Below are 20,795 nucleotides of genomic sequence, written 5' to 3'. Positions count from 1 at the left end.
TACAGAAAGAAAATCATAATCTTTGCAGTGGGATGCTTGAACTCCTCAGACAGCGGTATCTCCATGTAACCATACGTGATAAACAAACAGCCAACAAACACACTTCTGTAGATTTTACTACCTCCGGAGCAGACTATATTTCTATAAAAAACCACGGGTTTAGGCTTCATGTGTCAAGTTTTGCATCAAATACACCCCTTTTACAGCCACAGCGCTGACAGGAAAAACCACCCCCACCCCCCATTTAAAAACCAGATTCCTCACCCACTGCAGACACACGTGTGGGTGTCCCACGTCGTAACGTCACAATTTCCTCTGTATCTTCGCAACAGAGCACTGCCTGGGCCTGCGGGGAGAGGAGGCTGCATGCCACGGCCCTTTCACGCTCCCACCTGTGGGGAGAAGCACCTCGCCGTGGGGTGAGACCTCCTGACGGGAGAGACCCACTGAGGGGGTATCCACTGTGGGGGAGAGACTCTCCGAGGGGAGAGACCTGCTGAGGGGATACCCACCGTGGGCTAGACTTGCTGAGGGGAGACCTGCTGAGGGAAGAGACCTGTTGAGGGGATAGACCCGCTGAGGGGATACCCACCATGGGGGGGTCCCGCTGAGGGGAGAGGCCCGCTGAGGGGATACCCGCCATGGGGGGGTCCCGCTGAGGGGAGAGGCCCGCTGAGGGGATATCCACTGGGAGAGAGACCCCACTGAGATGAGACCCACTGTGGGAATATACCGTGGGGGAGACCCGCTGAGGAGAGCACAACCGATACCTCAGCTCTGGCCCCTGATGCCCCCCGGATGAGCGGCTGCAGCCCGGGGCATCTCCAGACAGCAGAGCGGGCTGGGGGCAGTTGTGGGGGTTTGTCTGTGGCTCTCTCCGGCCCCTGGCGGGGCACGAAGGAGGGCATGCGCGACACCTTACTTCAGGGACATGAAAGCCCGGTCCGACTCCCCAGCCTACCGACGCCTCCTCAGCTCCCCGTCGGCGGGAGGCGACGAAGCGGCGGCCACCCCGGTCCCCAGCGCCCCGGGCCGGCGGGGCAGGCGCGGGGCCGTGGAGCGAGCAGCAGCGCCGCCTGGCGGGCAGGGCGGCCGCGGCGGGGAGCGCAGGGAGGGGGCGGCCGGGGCGCAGGGGGCGGCGGCGCGGCCCTTCCATCCCGCCCGCCCGCCCGGGCCTGTCTGAGTTCGTGTCCCCCCCGCCCGTCTCCCCGAGCCTGACTCCGTCTGTCTGCAGCGCGGCCGGCAGCTGCCGTTACAGATACGGTGCCGGCGGGCCGGGGAGAGCGCGGAAACACCTGTTTCCAACATGGGGAAGGTGGGGAGGGAGCCCAACGGCGGGGCCGGGCAGCGCCGCTCGCCCTCCCTCACCTCCCGCCGCCTGTAAACCCAGCCGTAAAGCCCGCGGGATCGCTTTTCAAAAAGATCGCTTTCAATTTTTACACATTCATCTGAAAAACGCGTCTCGAGCCCTCTCCTCACGTGTTATTTTTTCCACCGTGTCCGTTCGGGGTGGGGGGGGGATGGGGGGGCACGGCCGGGGCTGGGGCGGCGGCGGCCCTGACAGACCCGGCGGCCCTGACAGACACGGCCCGACCCGCCGACTCCGTGCCGGCTCTGGGGGGACGCGGCTGCGGGGGGACGCCCGCCGAGGAGGGACGGGAGGGGGCCGGAGGCTGCCGGCGGTGCGGGGCAGCCGGGGCGGGAGCGGCGAGGGCCGGCCGCGCCGCGCTGCATCCCCGGGTGCGTGCGGGGGCTCCATGATTTCATCGGCGGCTTCGCGGGGACCTGCCAAGAGCTGTTATGCCTCACTGCGATGTGTAGCTTTTTCCTGCCATTTTTTTCATAATAAAAGAGGGAGTGAAGCTGGCTTTTTTTTTTGAAAGGAAAAAAAAAAAGCCAAATGGATCAGAGAAGAAGGGGAAAAAAAAAAAAGCAATAGCCAAAGGGGATGCCAGTGAGGTGTGGCTTGCATTTAAATATCCAATATGTCAATGTAAGGGGAGTGTGTACGTATATAAAGTGCAGTTTGCATCCGACCGCGGGACACATCCAGCTATGGGAGGCGCGGGGAGCGCGGGGCCGGGCCGGGGCCGGCAGCGCGGGGCCGGGCGGCCGCAGCCCGCGCTCTGAGGGGCCGCTCCGCTCCGCTCCGCGCCGCGCCCGCCCGCGGGCCGCGGCCCCATGGCAGAGGTGGGCGGCTTCCTGGGCGCGCTGGACCCCGACCTGCACGGTTTCCCCCCCGCGCTGGGCGGCGGGCTGCCCCTCGCCGACTCCCCCGGCTTCCTCAACGAGCGCCTGGGGCAGATCGAGGGGCGGCTGCAGCGGGGCTCTCCCACCGACTTCGCTCACCTCAAGGGCATCCTGCGGCGGCGGCAGCTCTACTGCCGCACCGGCTTCCACCTGGAGATCTTCCCCAACGGCACGGTGCACGGCACCCGGCAGGACCACAGCCGCTTCGGTAAGGGGCGCGGCGGGGGCGGCCGGGCCGGGCCGGGCCGCCGCGGCTGGGTGGGTGCCCGGCCGGGCCGGGAGCAGGTGCCCCGCGTACAGAACTAATTACCCCGCTAATATAAATCATCCCGGGACGGATATAATTAGGCTCCTAAACAAATGCGCTCACTCCCCAGCAATGCGGGAGTTTTTATTTCCAATTTCCTACTCTCCCGGCGCTCAGCCCTTCTGCAGGTGCACAAAAACGTGCCTCAGCAGGGGGGAAAAAAAAAAAAATTAAAAAAAATTTTAAAAAGAAAATAAAAAAGGGGGGGTGGCTAGCTCTAGCTGTGCCTCTGAAGTTAGTGGTGAGGGAGGCAAAAGAAAGGAGGGAGCACGTTGGAAAAAGAAATTCCTAGCTTTTTTTTTTGCCCTTTTTTTTTTTTTTTTTGGCCTCCGCACATATTTGTGAGCTGATTTCTTTTACTTGCATGAATTTCATTAGAAGAGCGTTTCCCCAAAGCGGGCAGGGATCGGTTGGCTGGATGGGTGTCAGAAGCTGGGTTTGGGGAGGTTGTTGGAAAGGAAAGGGGAAGCTGAAGGGGGAAAAACGCTTAGGGGACCTCAGACAGAAAGGAGAAGATGGAACAATAGGCAGAGCACCGTGGATTTACCTTGCCGCCCGGGATACAGCTGGAAGACTGCAGCGCCTGTATCAGTGTCACACAAGAGCAGGGATCTCTAATGAGACTCTATGTAATCTTCAAAAAATGCATCCCAAGCCACAGGCGAAGTACAGTAAGTTTGAGCACAGCTAAGAAAAATTCCCGCTACTTCAGCATCTAGTGCAGGTGTCTGTGTAAGCTATCAACAAGTCCCATGCCAGTGATCTCAGCTATGTTGTCAACAGGTTGCAAGAAGTGCTCGCAAGACTTTTTATAGTTTTCATGGGATTTAACTCCTCAGTGAAAGCAATTCTTTTTTTTGCCTTTACTTGTTTGCAACCAGTCCTTTCTGATACTTCAGGAACGCCGCTGCTGTTGTTGGTAGTTTAAAGCAGGTTTTTGGAACAATTGGAGAAGCTTATCTCCATACTGCGCTTTCCATAAACACCAGGTGTGTGCATAGCATGTGCCTGCCTAAATCAACAAGAAAGTCATAACCCGCAGGTCAGAGTCAGGTACTAATAGGCTTGTGGGGCAAGCATTCTTAAAAGACGTGTCTTTCAGGAGGTAATTAAGCTTTTCATGCTGCAATAGGTGATGGGTTTCCACGTTAAAAGAAACTGAAAGCAAACCCATTGCATCTGTTTGGTTTTAGTTCAATCTGCCACGTAGTATTTCTATCAGTTCTTTTTACTTATCTTTATACAAGTAAACGGCCAGTTTCAAATGGCAGCATTTGTCTCAGTTCCATTTTTTTATAAAGATTGAGTAAAATGAGTGTATTTCCAAACACACTTTGGAAAAACGCGTTAAATGAGCTAAAACTTTTCATGAATTTTGCACGCTTAAGCTTAAGTCACACAGTGCGTTCAATAAATCGAAACACTGGCATTCCCTAAGTGTTTTAGCAGTCAGCATCCAGCTACGTAAACTAGACCAGACTTCAGATATAAAATATTATAGTTTTCTGCTTCAGGGTTTTCCCAGAGGCAGTGTAAAATAAATAGTTATTTGTTGTAATTGCAAGACAAAGCCCCAGAGGATTAGGCTGGAATCCTCGTGTTCAGATAAAGTTGGACTAAACCTCGCTTCAGCAGAGACTCAAAGCAATAACGTATTGGCACACAGTATTCACCATCTGCATTCAGTAGCCATGAATATTTAAATTCCAGTGTTACTGGTATGGTTCGTATTAGGATGTCATGTATCAATGCATTCCTAAATTTTGCATGCAGCAGTCAGAAAGCAGTAACTTATTACAGAAATAGGCAGCCTGAGCGATTCTGGGGAGCTACAAAACCGTGGTGAGGGATACAGAGCTAGACGAGGGTTTCAGGGTAGCAGTTTAAAGCTGCCTAAATCTAGGGGCATCTGGGGAAATACTTGGAAATCCACTATGGTGGTTTGGTGGCTCAAGCCCACACGGCTGGAAGGTGCTCCCTGATTATCATGAGCAGATAATTAATGTGCTCCGTGGATGGCCGCGACACCGCAGCAGAGGCACGCGTCCAGCTGCAGATGGGATGTAGGGTGGAACTGGACTTTGCATCCCCATCTCTTAATACTGGAAGGGGTTCAGGAAAAGACGGACAGTATCTGCACCCTCCCATGCGCAGCCATCCCAAAAGTTACCAGATGTTCAAGACATCCAAGTCTTCCAGAGAAGAAAATAAAGAGCCAAAGCCCTGGTGATGCAGAACAGAGTACCAAGGTCCTAACGGCGAGGGCTAAGGGAGGGATTCTTTTGTGCCACAGCATTCAGGGGATGTGCCCGCAGGGAGGTAGCAGCATCGTCTACCCACACTGCCTGAGCAACCACAGTAACTATCCCCTCTCGTCTGTCGAGGACTGGAGCGTTCCTAAATAACACCTGTCTTCTGGAATGTGATATTTTATACTTGTAAAAATACAGATTCATGCAAGAACAATGGGGCGCAGCTTATTTTTCCTAGAGGAGGCTTAATGCAAAATTTGGTGAAGCCCTCCAGGATCGTTGGAAGAAAGCTCATTCTTACAGTAGAGAAGTGCCCAGATCTGCTTTCTGAACTGGCAGCTCTGCCTCCGTCATCCCAGAAAGAATAAAGTGTCTTCAAAAATGTATCTGTTCTCACTGCATCTGCTAAGAACCTTCCTGTACAGAGAGATAAAGGACAGTCAAAATCCGGAGGGGGTTTGGACTGACATTAGTGCCCCTATGAGAATCCTTCTGAGAATGAAACCGAGATAAATTTGCCAGGAAAATCCCTGCCGGGAGGAATTGCTCCTTTTCTGCCTCGTGTCTGTTTTACAGCAGCATTAAACAAATGACACCAAGGGTGCTACTCTTAACGGCGAGCGAGGAGAGAAAAAGGCCTTGAGTTTGTACTGCAGACTAATAAAGGCAGCAAATGAAGCTCTTCTCGGGTACGAACCTGCTAATGGATCTGTACCACAGTCTCCTAGAGAAGCTGATGAAACCTCCAGAGAAAGTTTTGCTGTAGGTTTTGACATTCAGACCGTAGTGCACCTGTTGCTGAACAGTTGTTGAGGTTTTTAGCCGAAGCTTTAGGTTTGTAGCCATTAATACAACATCTGATGTTTCTGTACCCCTGCTCCTGAATATAGTCCTGTAAGAAGAGACAGGTGCAAGGAGCTGAATTGTTCTTTGAGGGATGGTTTAGAGTAAGGCGAGAGTGTGCGGGTCCGGCCATGGCAAAGCTCGGGAGATTATTCAGTGCTTTGGTGGTAAATGAATCCAGTCGGAGTCTTAATCAAATCTCTCCAAATATTACCTAGAAAGGCTCAAGGAACAAACAGAATGAATAATCACAGCACAAAAAAAGAGGCAAATGCTGTGGGAAAGAAAAAAGAAAAAAGAAAAAAAAAAAAAAAGAAAAAAAAAAGGCATGTTCTACCACAAAAACACACCGCTACAATTGGAAAGAAAATTCTTGAGCTGGCCCCAGTGGCCGCTCCCTGCGCTGCTAGAGATCAGATGTACGAAGCTGCAATTTTGTCTAGCAATTGGAGTGAGTTAAGGACAGGATGGATATCCGCCCACATTTTTTCAGCCTTCACTCTGTCTCCTGACTTTTGTGGGTTTAAGTTACGTTCTTAATGCTATTTCAACATTCTTCCGTGCACGTCTCTAAGTGCCACTCAAAGATCAGAAAAGGGGAATATTGCAGGGGACGTTGTCAGAAGAGATTGTCACAGGCACACCTTGAGGAAATTTCATTTGCAAAACCAGCAAGTATTCACCCGATCTGCACCAGATGAGGGGTGTCTCACCCACCCGCTCCGAGAGGGAAGACTCTAATGCTGCTCCTGGGTTGCTCCTTACCAGGTCTTTGGAGACCTGGGTTCGTGTACCACGTACAGAGCGTGCTGGTGGGTATACTCAAGAAAAGCTCTCCGTTTCCCTGCCTCAGACATCCCTCAGTTTCTAAATGGGACCAGCAGCATTTTCCTGCTTCCCAGTGTTATCCCACTGGGATAACACCAGGGGTGACAGAAGACAAATAAAAAAAATATGCTGGTGCTGAGGACTGTGTTTGTACCTGTGGAAGGTCCATCTACTGCTCTCCAGTTATCAGATATTTTTCACTGAACATCCACTTGTCTCCAGCCTGGGAAAGACTCCCCCATTTCTGGGTATCCCTGTACTCCTTTCCCACTGTATTACTTTTTACACTCTCTCTAGTGTTGTCAATCTTCCTTCACTCCCTTCTTTTCAAACAGTGGCTGTCGTCACTTCTGTCCTGCAGATGGGAAAACGGAAGCATGCAGCAGTTCAGTAACTCCCTCCACGTGTCTGAACTGGTGGGTAGCGGAGGCAGACGACCACCCCTCATCCTACACCTCTTCCCTCCCTGTTTGTGCTTCTTTTCAGATAAGAAACCACAATAACTACCGGGGAGTGAGCAGAGCAGAGCCAGGGTCCTGGTTTGCCTGCCTGGCTTGGGAAGGCTGCCTTCCCTGCCTGCGCTGCCTGCTCCTGGCGTTTCTGAAGGCGATACGTGTCTCCAGGCTGGGGTGTGTAGCTGGGCATCTTTCAGCCTGGAAAATGTCTGCACTGGTCCATAAAGCATGTTTTCTGTCGTTTGCTTCCCTGTTTGTCTCGAGGAATTGCTGCTCCCAAGCCCGTATTTCATCTCCCCCCCTCCCCCAGCACCCGCTGGCTGCAGGGAGGGCTGGATTCGATGCACAAGCCCCAGAGTAGGCAGGGCAAAAGGAGGACAAAAAGTCGGGTATGAGGTAGGAAGACTAATTCTTGCACCCAGCTTAGCCGCCAGCATCTGACTGATGAGTCTGCGTTGAGCGAAGGGGGACAGAGGTGTCCATCGCCATCTGGTCTGCCCTATATTTAGGGGGTGATGCAGTTATCGTCTGAGAGTTATCGCATCCACGCCTGGCTGAGCAGAAGACACATGCCCCAAGCTGAGGGTGACCGGGAGCTGCGACTGCCGCTGAAGGCAGCTGGCTCAGGTGGCCGCTCGTCACGCGGTGGTTTTAGACTCAAAGCATACTTTTAAGAGGAGCTCTGGGAAGTAACCTGATCAGAGCAGCGATTGCTCGGGACTGGATGTTTTGGGAGCTATATTAAGAGACCTGGAGCCACGCTAAAGGTTAGAGCAACTTTGTCCTCCTGTCAATGGAGACGTCTTGTCCAGTCATTAGACGGGATGGTGAAAACCCTCTTCCTTCCTCTGCTAATTAATTCAGCACTGGACACGGGCAAAGACTGCCTCTGACCCCTGGCTAGGGAGCGTGTGATATCCAGGGTCTAACACAGTCCCACTAACGCCTTCAGGAGGTTTTCCTGTGAAGTCTGAAGGTCTCCACCACTTGTGATGTTGGCTTTGTTGACACCAGTTAAAAAGGCACCTACTTGGGGGCTGTTTGTTTTTTAAGTGCTTCACCAAGGGTTCTCCTATTACAAGTCTTTCCTCCAACAAAACAGCTGCCGTCCCCCTTACCGGCAGTGCGGGTGCAGCAGGCAGCGTGGCAGACCCCACTAATTTCTTTGCCCCTCGTTATTCAAAGTATCTGACACCATCGTTGTAGGCTGAAGCCCACAGGTAAAACAGTTGCTCTTGCAGGGCCGGGGATGGCTAGGACAGACGCTGCTGGACCAGGAAGGAGCTGGCACGAGGCTGGGGCAGGCAGCAGGACGTACGGGGCAGGAGGGAGTTTCTGGCAGTAACGGTGCCAGGGGGTGACGGAGGAAGGACTGGCAGCTCCCCGGCTCCAAAGGCTGCAGAGGAAGATGCATTTCTACCTGTGTATATTTGAAGTTGGATTTTACCCCTGTGGCATGTGTATACATTTGGGGGCAGCAAGTACCTCACTGGAGTGCCAGCATGAAGACGGCCCTCACAGACATCTCTTCTAGTGCTTTTTACTTATTTTTATTGAACTCATCACTGTAAAACATGTGGGACTGTCATCTCAAACCAGAAGCCCCATGGTGACAAAAATCACTCTCCTTTTGGTGAAGAATAAAACCCAGCATGGTAACAGCCTTCTGAAATTTCTAGTGGGCCAGGCACAAGTTTCTACATCTGTCATCTTGGTGATAATTAGGAAAAAAAACCCCAAAAACCAAACCAACAAAACCTAGCAGACCTTTTCTCATTAGCAAAGGTAATTCCTCTTGGGCAAGTCAAATTTGCAATGCTGGGGAGAAGCCTAGAGTGGCATTCAGAAGATTGCACATATATGGGACTATAGATTTAAGAACTGGGCCGTTATAAATAAGAAAAACGGGGTCTGTAAGGAAGCTCTGCAAAGGTTGGGAAAGGCTGGTTCGCGTTAATCACTGGAGCCTGGTGTCGGTTTTATTCTCTGTATGATTTGGACTTCTTTTCTGTTTTAGGGATTTTGGAATTTATTAGCCTGGCAGTGGGGCTGGTGAGCATCCGTGGGGTGGACTCAGGACTCTACCTCGGCATGAATGAGAGGGGCGAGCTGTATGGGTCGGTAAGTTTAAGGGTTTGTGCTGATCACAACACTATATAACATACACAGCAATACAGGCTGCGGGGCCTCATCGGTGTCACGAGCTGTGTCTGTCGCAGGCCTCCAAAGTCTTTGGGCTGCCACATACCTCCATCCTACCACAAATGATATATATGAAATAGGGTTGTGGAGGGAGGACACACTCGTGCGGCGAGAGCCCGCGGTGGTGCCCAGTCCCCGGACACTGCTTGGGGAGCTGGGGGGCTTATCGAGGCTTTGCCTTTCAGAAACGGCGCGGCAACGGTCAACTAAAGGCAGAACGGAAATTTAGCATAAAACCCGGGGCTGCTTGTGTGTTTTCATTGCCTGAGTAACACATCAACTTTATTCTCCACGTGATCAGGATCTGCACCTATCTGCAGATTTTGCATTTAGATTATAGCTCTTTAACTAACGGAAGCTGAAGTTGTGGTCTGAGTGTTATTTTATTGTAACATTCTCTACAACTCCTTTTAGGAGTTTAGGGGAGTTGCTTGTAATTTTCTAGAAGTGCCCCTTTCAGACTAAAATTTTCTGTGTTTTGCCAAAACCCAAGTGTAAACTCCTTGTTAGTTTTTCACTCCACACAAACACCCGAATACCTATAAACTGATCGTAACATCACCTACAGCAGATTCTGCCTCATCCTGTGCTGCTGTAGGACAGAGAAAGCAGAAGACCCCCCCGTTTCCAGTCCAGGCTCAGGTTTCTAGTGGCAGCTTGTGAGTTTGTCGTTTGCTCCCTTGGTCTGGGCCATGCCCGCAGAGCGGTGGCTGGCGGGTTGCACTGCCGCAGCCGGGACCAGCTCAGGTCCACCTTGCTGCTTTTCTGCCCAACGTTACTGAACCTGCACCACCCTGTAAACTGCACGCTGAACACGGGCAGGTGCTCTGACGAGCCAGCCCCAAAAAGAGGGTGTACGTCAGGGTTTTGCTGAATGAAACACCCGCACACGGAGTGAACGCTTCTGCAAAGCTCAGCCGGGACTGCGGGGAAGGGGTGCTGTGAAGAGCTTTGGCATCACAGGTAAAGTCTCCAGCAACCTGAAGAGAGCCGAGCTCTCCTCTGCTTCTTTCTTTTTAATTAAGTGTTAAGACTTGCAGTCAAAATGTCACGCCTTAACAACTGGGCAGAGGTGCTTCCTACAGGTTAATTTAACTCAATTCCTAATTATTTAACTCAACGCAATATAAAATAGTTATTTCTAGTTAGCTAGAGGAATCACTTCTATTTTGAAAAATTAATTGCATTCTAGATAGCCATTTTTTAGTTTCCTTTTCTGTAGCTGCTGCACTTCATTGTGCTTTTTCTTCAGATGCCCCATTGCCTTTAATTCAACCCATCACCTGTGTGTGATTTTTTAAAATGCCTCTTTCAAGCTCACAACACTACCCTATCTGAGGATACTGGTTTTTAAGGATGGATCACAGTAAATTTAAAATGAAATAAAATAAACCAGTTTTAAACCAAAGTGGAAGGCACATACTTCCTCTAACCGAATCAGATCCATCTCATCGTGTAGAAAGTTAAACTTGTGTACTCTGCTTGTAGAGAAACCTTCAGAAAACCTTTGCTTAGCGAACAGTAACAGTAAACTATGAGTTTCATCATCTTTTCTTCTCCCATTCCCATCTGAGATTGCCACAGATCCTTTCACTATTTAAGATGCAGTTACTGATGTTTATATGAGATAATCAAATACTGGCATGCACCGACAACTGTTCTTTTTCCACTTCATTTCTGTAATAACATCTACCCTAAACAAAAGTTAAATGCGGAGACAGCGGTTAAATTACAAATCTGCAAGGCAGATAAAAAGTAAAATCACCAGGATTCCATAAAACACAAAAAATCTTAAAGCACGCTTCAGAAAGCAGGGCTGGAGCCTACACCCGCGCAGCAGCACCTCTCCCGTCAAACCCCAAGGCCGCTCAGCAGCTCCTGGAGTCGCAGCTTTTACTCGTGCCTGCTGCAAAGGAGGACAGAAGCCTGCCTCTTGCCTTCTGTGCTTTCAAACCCTGCAGCTCTGATTAGGAATCAACAGTTTCATGATAGGTTAATTGCATTTTGGGGCCTGTGTTCATGTTACGACACAGAAACAAAAATAGGATAAGGTCTTACAACACTTCATCTGGAAACAGAGTTGACCTGAAGACATAATCATGGGAGTTTTCTCTCTGTCGTTGCATCTTGTGCACCAGACAATAACTGACCGGACGCAGCAGGGACGCAGTCAAACCACTGATCCAAACTGTGCACAAGTCACGAGCCAGGTCCCCAAATAGCCCTGGCGTTTTAAAATCTGGATACGTGGGCTGTACAATGATGGCTTTTCGAAATCGAAAGCCACTACAGTATTCTTAATTAAAGGTCCATAAAACAGTGCCTAACAACAGCATTAGCATTACAATGGTATTTTAGGAGATTACAGCACAGCGGTATTTTTAAATTTTCAGCAAGTTTATTATTTCCCTCTGTGCCAGTTGTGCCTGATCTGTGCGTTGATACAGCCAGAGCCAGCCATCCCCGCAGCGACACGTGGAGTCCCCTCGGGACAGACGGCTTTTCTGCCTGTCGCCGTTAACCTTGTGCCAACGTTTCTGTTAAGCTTTCCACCGATTTCAGAAACGCAACTAATACTTAGAGCAGCAAAACTCGCAGGCAGCACCTTGCACGCTGCCTGTACGGCGTCGGGCTCAGTGGGGACATCCCGGGGCTTGGCAAGAAATAAGCCGCACCTTGCAGAGTCACCCCCGACTCTCCAAACATTTTACACAGCCACTGTACCTCCAAACAGCCCCGTGAAGAGCAGGTAAGCTGGGGCAAAGCAGCAGCGCACGAGTTCAGCCGGTCAGCGGTTTCCAGCATATTCCGAGTAGATGGCATCCTAGGGGAAGAAAAAAAAAGTCTATTTATTGACAGATCTGGGAAGAGAAACCCACGGTTCCCAGTTCCCCAGGTCTCAGATGGCAAGGGCTGTGGCGTAGGCTTTTGGAGGGCTCACGACTCACCTCGGGGTTTATTTAATTAGCAGCAAAACATTCAAAACAGGTTCTGAGCGCAGGTGAGCTCCTGGATCGTATTACAAAACATCTACTGCAGGCAATAACATTCACTTAGCACTCTGTACGCCGTAGGTAAGACGCATTCCCTACCCGAATAGTTTACAGCGTAGGTACAGTGTTTGTAATATTATAGCATCCTACGGTTGCAGACTGCCTTTCATCTGAAAGGACTCCCACGTCCCCCCCGGCAATTCCCCCGTGGGATGGGAGGGGATGGCGGGTCCCTCTGCGACACAGCGCGGCGGTGCTGCCAAAGCCACCCACGTCCTCGCGGGGCAGGGGGCCGGCCCCGCTCCTCGCTGCGGCCGGGCACGTCCCGGTGGCTGGCACGGGGGAGATGGGAGGGAGAGGGAAGGAGCGACGGGCATGAACCGAAAAGCCACCATTGAACGGCCGCTGCCAACAGCCCCCGGTTGTAAGGGTTGGAGGGAAGGGCTGGTTGCGGCCACGGTGACACCATCCGTCCCCTGGCCCAGTGCGGGATGCACGGGCCGTGGGCCGGCACAGGCTCATCACATCACCTATCGCTGCCGTAAATCTTCCCCGGGGTTAGACATCCTCGGAGCGCTGCTCCCCATCCAGACCTCCCGGGTCTTGTTATGGCCTCACATCACAGCTATCTGGCGCTTCAGAAGATGAAAGGCCTGAGGAATGCTTTCATTCGCATTGCAGTGTATACTACGATGTGCCTTGAACTTTCAAAGCGGTGCTCGCTCCTGTTTACGCCCTTCAGATGCGCTGCCCGCTGCTTCTCCCGGCGTTGCCTCTCACCTAAGAGAGCGTTTTTGGTTTTCGGTGTGTGTGCGGTACCGGTGGATGGGGCTGCTACGGGGGGACGTGGCTGCGGGCGGGCGGCCCTCTGCGCAGGACACGGCCCCGCCAGGCGGCACGGCCGCCCCAGCAAGCTCCGGACTCCCCCCCCATCACAGAGACCTGGCTGTCGGGTTTCGAGTTTTGCTATGGCCCTGTTTTATTTTTTTAGGGGGCACCTTTGCAAAATGCACACCCACCTTCTCCTCCTCCTTTTGTCTCCTTCCTCCTCCAACTTCAGAGGTCTTTGGGTCCCGGCTTGTACCACTTGTGCCCGTTCCCAGCTCTCACCCAGGGGAAACGTCGCCGGCAGCGCAGTCCTCGCGCTCAGGGGAGCCAGGAGGTAGTAGCTAGGAAAATTAGAGGAAAATAAAGTGAAGGAAGGAGGAAAAGATTTCCTTTTTTTAATTTTTGACACAAATGTCTTTTTCTTCCCCTCCCGCCTCCGCCCCAACGCAGAAGAAGCTCACACGGGAGTGCGTTTTCCGAGAGCAGTTTGAAGAGAACTGGTACAACACATACGCCTCCACCCTCTACAAGCATCCCGACTCGGAGAGGCATTACTACGTGGCTCTGAACAAGGACGGCTCCCCCCGAGAGGGGTACAGGACTAAGAGACATCAGAAATTCACTCATTTTCTACCCAGGCCTGTGGACCCTGCCAAAATACCTGCGATGTACAGAGACCTCTTCCACTACAGGTGATGTTTCCTGCAGCTGCCCCATCAGTGTACATACTTGGGCTCCCAAGCTTTTTCCCAGAGCACTATGTTAATAGTCATTCCATCATTCCTGTAAGCGTAGATGACATAGGAAAGCACTTACGTTGAATTCAGACACTGCTGTTCCTCCTTGTTTCAAGCGTATATCGAACCTGGGTTATTTATGGGGGTGGGGGTAGGGGAAGGGAGGGAACCCTACATATAATCTTTCGTTTTCATTCACTTTCTTTACCCGGTTGCTACAAGAGAGGCCGAACATTCAATGTTACGGTTGCTTAAAGGAACAAGCAGGTGAGCAAACCTGATCACCGGGGTGGGGGGGGGAAACCTAAAAATGAAGAGAAGGAAAGAAAACTAAAGACCACAGAACTGCTGCAGATGCTGCTGCTAAGCTCGGGATGGTTACCTGCTCAGAAAAAGCCTTTCGAATGGTACCCTGCTTCAGCAGCCCGGGAGTTTGCTACATGGATGATGCGACATGGACTGGTCCTGATGCGAGGGGTTTTTCCTGCTGTTGGGGTGGGAATGGGGTGAGGAACATTATTCAGATGTAAGCATGGATACTGTGCATAAGGACAAAACTATTTATAAAATGTATATGATATTTATTTTATATATTTATTTATTTCAAAATAATTTTATTTTTAATGAGAGATGCTATGACCGGATTTTCATCAGGAAGAATAAGGTCCTACTGAAACAGGAAAAAAAAAAAAGAGTTTTAAGAGCTTATCGGCAATAAAATTGTCTTTATATTGTAGATTTCTTGCTAGCCCTTTTTTTTGGCGCTCTCTAACAATTAACGCAGTATTTCCCCATCAATATGAATATTAATACCACCTCTAAAAAGGCTTCGTATGGTAAAGATAAATTACCTAAACCCCAAACTCTTGTACAAGGATGACATCAAATTATACCTGGAACAGACCTTGGAAGCGTGACCCTACTGAAATGACCGGCTGGGTGTCCAATGAACCATAATTTCCAAGAACCGCAACTCCAGCCCTCTTCTTTCCTTTGATACGGGCAAAATAGGTCCTCGGGCGATTCCAAGCACCAGGCACGGCTCAGCGTTCGTAGCCGTCGGATGGGATTGCCCCAGAACGTGCGTCACCGTCGCTGCGAAGGGAGGAACCTCGTGGGCACGGTCGGCATCCTCGGGCTCTCCCTCGCCTCTGTGGCCCCGGGAGCCTGGGAAGCGCCGGCGCAGCTCTCGGCAAGAGTCGTCGGCAGCTGAGACGCTTCGGCGCGTGACGCAGCTGCTGTGGATTAACTGTCCTGCCGAAAATCAAGCGGAGAAACATTTGGAGCATCTGCTGAGTGTTTGGATGGACCCATCATTCCTGCAATAAAACCACCGCATCTCACACGAGACTTACCTGAAGCCTCATGGAAAATCAGTGAAGAAAAAGCAGAAAGCAACAAAAGCAATTTAAAAAAACGCTCATTTTTAAGCAATTACCGTGGATGAAGATCATCCCTGCAGGGAGTGCTTGGACGTTCATGACCGCGTGGCATTTTGCTCTGCAGAAGCCGCCTGGTCGTGCAGTCCCATCGCCCTTCTCTGCCCCGGGGCAGCTCCTGCCTCCCACTGGGCTCAGCCCAACCTGCCAGCGTTTTGGCAGCCCTGAGCCAGCCCCGCGTTTCCACCTGCTGCCGGCGCTGTGCCGGAGAGCCGCGGCCCTTCTCCAGTCAGGCCGGCTGGGCTGGGGACGCTGACGGTGGAGGCTTTGCTCTGAGCTCACCCCGGCAGCCAGCACAGGCCCTCGGTGACACTCGGGCCACGCGTCTGCCCTCGCTGCCTGCTCGGGGTGTCGCAAAACTGCAGGGGAAGCTTCCAGGAACGATCCCGGTTTATTTTTTGTCCCCTATGATCAGGAGAGAGGGGTTTTAGCACATGGCGGGAGCAGGAGCGTGTTGTTACACAGGCACTTTGCAGCATGGATGAGAACTTGGTATGAAATGTGGTTCTCTGGAGCATGCAAAAATACGTACAAATACAGATGTAGTGGCTTTGCGTTGGGGTTTTCCGTATCACAATTGCATTTTTCACAGTATTGTTTCTCAGCCTCCCCCTTGCAAAACAGTCGAGGTAAAATCTCAGCTCCTTCAGCTTCAGTTCATGAATTCCCAGGACGATTTCACTGACCTAGGGACGATCCGCACCAGGTTCTTCACGAGAGCGGAGCGGCCGCCCTGGTGCCCAGCTCTGCCGCCGGCCATCTCTTGCCCTCTGCGCCACCTCCCATGTCCCTTCGCTGTCCCAACGGCTCCCGCGCCGGCCGCAGCAGCCACCAGACGACGGGCTGCGGATCACACCGAGGAGATTACAGGAGCTTTACCTTGAATGATCCAGACATGAAGGAATTTAATCCTGTGTTTGAAATAAAAAGTGTTTATTTACCTTCTTCCTCTGAGTCACTGCTGAAATATCTCATCCTCAGCCGCCATGTCGGGAGCACGATCGCTCAAGAAAAGTGTCCCAAAACGTACTTTTGACCTTCCCCCATGTGAAGAGAAATCCCTCAGACCTCAGGCTTTGCTCTGCTCCCCAGGACGGTCCTGGCTCCCTCTAGCCAGGGCTTTCCATTGCACTTGAAGATCGATGTAGCGGTTAAGATCCTGCTCCTCTTCTTTCAAATGAAGGTCAAAACGTGATCAACACCAAGTACGTTTTTCACCAACTCGAAAGGGAGCTGATTTGGCCTGTGGGGGCAACGCGATGGACTCGTTCGTCCGATAGCCGACTTGACGAGCTGCCTCGGCAGAGCCTCCAGCGAAGGGACGCGCAGGTGCGAGGGATGGTGTAAAACACCTTCTCAGGATCTGGGTTCAAAAAACCAATACTTGCAAACAACAAAATGCACAAAGAATTTACTGGAAACCCCTTGGTAAAGGTTGGTGTCATCTCCCATGTGGGACATTCTTTAAAGGGGGAATTCAGCATCGCTAAATCCCACCTGAATAGGTGCTTTCAGCAGGAATTTACTGGGTTTGGTTCTGGTTCAACAAAATACTTAAAGGTACAAGTAATCCGACTGACCTGGGAGCTTAACAGCAGCAGAATTAACACCCGCAGACTTTGGCTGCATTTTGTGTGGCGCGGGGAGCGGTCAGCGACGTGCAGCGGGTGTTTTCACGTGGACGCGCTCACCTCTCCGGCCCGGCCCCGCGGCGGAGCGGGCTGTCACCTTGTCCAGCCGTTGCCCCACCAGCTGCCGCTCTGCCCGGCGAACGCCAACTGGAGACGCCGACTGCTCCGTTGGCTCGGGGGCTTTTACAGGGCTGGCAGATGGACCCGGCAGCCGGGGCAGCGTACGGGGCCTCGGCCCAGGCCCGTCTGTGCCGGCGGTGGCAGACGGGCCCCAGGGGCTCCCCCGCTCCTGCTAGGAAAGTTTTAGAGGAAAATCTGTTTGTGATGCTTCAACCTGAGAGACTCTCTCCTAAATTAGCAAAAGGAGATGCCAACGTATGTTTGGGATCTCAGCTCATAACGTCTCTGTCCGCTTCAAAGTTACAACGGCCAGCTGAAAAAGCTCTCCCAAAGGGAAGGCAAAGGCTGCGGTCCTGCAGAAACCTCGCTGCGCCCTTCACCCCCCAGTGCTGTTTTACACACAAAAAGCCGTGGGTCTGAAAACACCACAGTAAACAGGACAAAAGGCATCGCTTTCAACCCTTCTCCTTCCACCCAAGAGGGGTGGGCATGTTGTAAGGGAAACATTATCCTGAGAACAGCTGTGCAAAGCAGGAGGGAGGTCGGCGGCAAAGAGGTGGGCAATTTCTCGAGTCTCGCTACAGCGGAGTGCAGAAACGGAGGGAAACCCTCTGCGTGAAGCCAACGCGGTGCTGAGCACATCACAGCGCCAACCCAGCAAAAGCATCCGTCTCCCCAGCTTTGGCGCGTGATCCGAGGCACGGGGACGGTCTCGGAGGGGACTGAGGAGACAGACCTACAAGTGGCGATACACACGTGGCCTCAGGGACGTCCCCACAGAGACCCCGCTGCCTGCGGGGAGCTCTCCTGGTGGGACAGGTGGCTCAGGGCTCCTTTCTCTGTGGGGGGGAAGGAGTGGAGGCCCCAGGGACTTACCTCCCCTGGAGAACGCGATGGAGAGCCCGAAACTGCAGAAGGAAACCAGAAACTTGGCGCCGAAAGGCAGGGAAGGTGCCCTTCGGGTGAGGTGCTGGCCCACCTGGCAGTACCTCCAGAGAGATGCGTCGCAGCTGCCGGACCATGGCTGAGATGTTCCCGAAAGGGCACCCAGGGACGGAGCATCCCCGAAGGAGAAGGGCTGAAATTCTTGTCGATGGTGAGACAAGGACCTCCGCACCCCTTGGGATAGCGCTGGTGGTAGAAGAGGACCCCGGGTACCTCATCCAAAGGACGATGTCCTCTCCCGCAACCCAGCAGTTGGAGTCAGCTCGTACTCAGGGGTTTGGCTGAAAGGCCAACTATCCCGGCGCGGGGAACGGTCTGCAGGGCGAAGTCCGGCTTCGGCTCAATCCAGCAAGCTTTGTAATGATGAAGGTGCTGCGAGGAAATAAAGTGAGGTTACTGAGCGCTCCTCCTAAGCCACAGGACGTACAATACACCGAGGGCAATATTTGGGTTACCTGATATCTCAGGATCATTTATTAATCAGCAGATACAGGTAAGTTACTTCTCTGCTCTTTGGAGAACAAAACAGCGCCAAGGCCTCGCTGGAAAACCACTTGGATGGGAAACAACCTAGTGGGGCCCTGTGCCAAAAGTAATTAAGGAGCAAACACACAACGTAGGTGCAATGTGCTGCTTCTCCAGGTGCTGTAGGCACCCGGGGCAGCCATCGAAGATAAAGACACGGTCAGAAACGCAGGCACAGAGCTTAGCTCCTGGGACGGAGGTGGGACGCAGCAGGCAGCGCCACAGGAAAAGCACTTTCTGCGGCTGAAGCTCTACAAACGCAGACCCTGATCCTGCTTTTAAGGTAAAGACAAAACACACCTGCAGTCAGGAGGGGAGAACAAACAGCAAAACCCAGCACCAGGGCCTGTGATCCACGCACCGCCAGCAGCCAAAACGGCAGCGTAAAGTGGAATTGCAGAGAGGAACTTAAACCAAGAGGACTAAGTCATGCAATAGGGAGCACGAGACTTGATTATTTTTTTCCAAAGCAAGTAACCGCTTCGGAGGTGTTAAATTCTCATCATGGCAAATACCAAGGACGTAGTCTTGTACCTGCGCTGGCTGGGTTTGAGTAAGAGACCTGCAAAGCCAACTCCACTGAGGAGTCTCAGGCTCTTCCCTCACTGTACCAGAACGTAGTTAGCACCGAGATGCCCGTGACCAAGCATGGCAGATCACCACCGAGACACTGCAAGCGCTCGCATCCGCCTGCGCTGCTGCTAACGGGCATCAGCAAGAATCCAGAAATGGGAAACACGCTTTGTGCAATTGAATTATAAAAGCAGCTGTTGTCACTGGGTTAAGCTTTGATTAACGCCCCAGGTATCAATTACCATTTCACATTCAGCATCTCAAATAGTTTTCATGTGCACCGGTCGTTGCACACAAAGCCAAGGTGGCGTTTGAGATCAGACCTCCAAAGTGGCCGAGCACAGACCCAAGGGGTGACCCCCCACCCCGTGCTCACCGTCCCCCCAGAGCCCCCCTGCCCTTCTCCAGGGCAGCGTCCCCGTTTCAGGCCTCAGCCCTTTCCCTGCACCCTCCTTTGGCCACCACCTCCCCCTAAGCCACCTCCTCACCGGGCACAGCAGGTACAGGAGCTGCGACCAGATGACAAATGGCTTTCTGCACCTCTGCTGCGCAGTGGCTGCACGCACGGAGGTGGCCCAGGGCCACGCACAGAAGGACGAACCGCTCATCCCGCGTGCACACGGCAGACCGGGACCTTCTCTAGACCCTTCGCTGCAGAGCGCCCGGCCGGCGGTTGCTGGAGGAAGGTTTGTGCACGCCTCCGAGACCCAAACCATCTCCGAGGCCGCAGCTTGCTCTCAACCTTTCAACCTCTCCCGAAGACACGCTTGGGTGGAGCCCTGCTGGTGCTCTACGCTGGGATGCATGGCCAGGGTCTGTTCTACAGCACAGAGGGTGCACGTGGGGTTTTTCAACACCTGAGCAGGTCTGGGAAGTTCAGATGCTGCATGCTTACGTGGCTGATGCTGTGACACCAGCATTTTTCCAAACATCTCCAGCTAGGAATGTTTAGGACATTTGTCCTTCCATAATGTTGAAAATTTATCCAACTCCAAAACTCTTTTTGCTTGAAGTGATGAATTTACTTTTATTTACCCTGCCCAGAGTGGTTCTGCTTTTAAGGTAAAGACAAAAAACCCCACAGGGTAAGCATTTAGCACCTGACATATCGACACGTCGCTGTTCAGCACCTGAGCACCTTGCAGGCCTGTTCTGGATGGGGGACTGGTCCCAGGACGCTCCCCAGCCCCACACGGACAGCCAACATCCAGCCTCCGCCGCATGCACGAGCCTCCCCCTGCCTTCTGTCAAAGTTTTTAATCCAGGTAAAAGTTACAGGGATATTTACAAACACGTTGCCCACGCTGCCCCTTATAGCACCATTTGGTTATTTTCACACCAGACACGATTTCTACAGCATCTGCCCTTTCTCAGCTAACGTGGCTGCAGCACTGGCCAGGAACCACCAAAAAGCATCGAGTACCAGGAACAAGCGTAGGGGCAGGTTTAAAACACAGTTGTCACGTGATTTTCTTCTGTGTAGGAAAGGGTTTTTTTGCCCAACAGGTGGGACTTAATAACTAAGAAAGAGAGAAGTACGAGGTTAAAATATGCAAGTGGGTTATTCTAATTTGACCAAGGAGAACTTCACCTCACTCTGAACCATTTATCATTGCTGGGCAACAGGTCACTCTTCATTTTTAACAGACAGATTGGCTGCAGAAGCTACTATTAATTCACATAATTTGAGAACCTGGACCACAACGAATTTCCCTAAATGAAATGAATGGCTACATCCAGTAACGTGTACCTCGCTGTAGAAAAAATGAGAGCTGCAACTCGCAGCGCAGCTCTCGAAAGACACGTTCTCAGCCGGCATCCCTGCGGAGTTCACGCTGTATTGCGAATGTAGCACAAGGCACGTTGA

The 20,795-nt window shown here is 52.1% G+C and overlaps 1 protein-coding gene across 1 annotated transcript; it reads left to right on the top strand.

Annotated features, from left to right (window-relative positions):
- Window positions 1-2,181: 2,181 nt before the first annotated feature.
- Window positions 2,182-13,654, top strand: FGF16 (fibroblast growth factor 16). The gene is made up of 3 exons (XM_072877239.1): window positions 2,182-2,458; window positions 8,953-9,056; window positions 13,409-13,654. The coding sequence occupies exons 1-3, from the start codon at window positions 2,182-2,184 to the stop codon at window positions 13,652-13,654; spliced, it is 627 nt and encodes a 208-aa protein (XP_072733340.1).
- The last annotated feature ends 7,141 nt before the right edge of the window (window positions 13,655-20,795 follow it).

Source organism: Ciconia boyciana, chromosome 12 (genome assembly GCF_034638445.1).
Source record: "Ciconia boyciana chromosome 12, ASM3463844v1, whole genome shotgun sequence".
Classification (NCBI taxonomy): domain Eukaryota; kingdom Metazoa; phylum Chordata; class Aves; order Ciconiiformes; family Ciconiidae; genus Ciconia; species Ciconia boyciana.
Note: the sequence above shows the minus strand (reverse complement) of the source record. Positions and strands in the feature narration are given on the sequence as shown.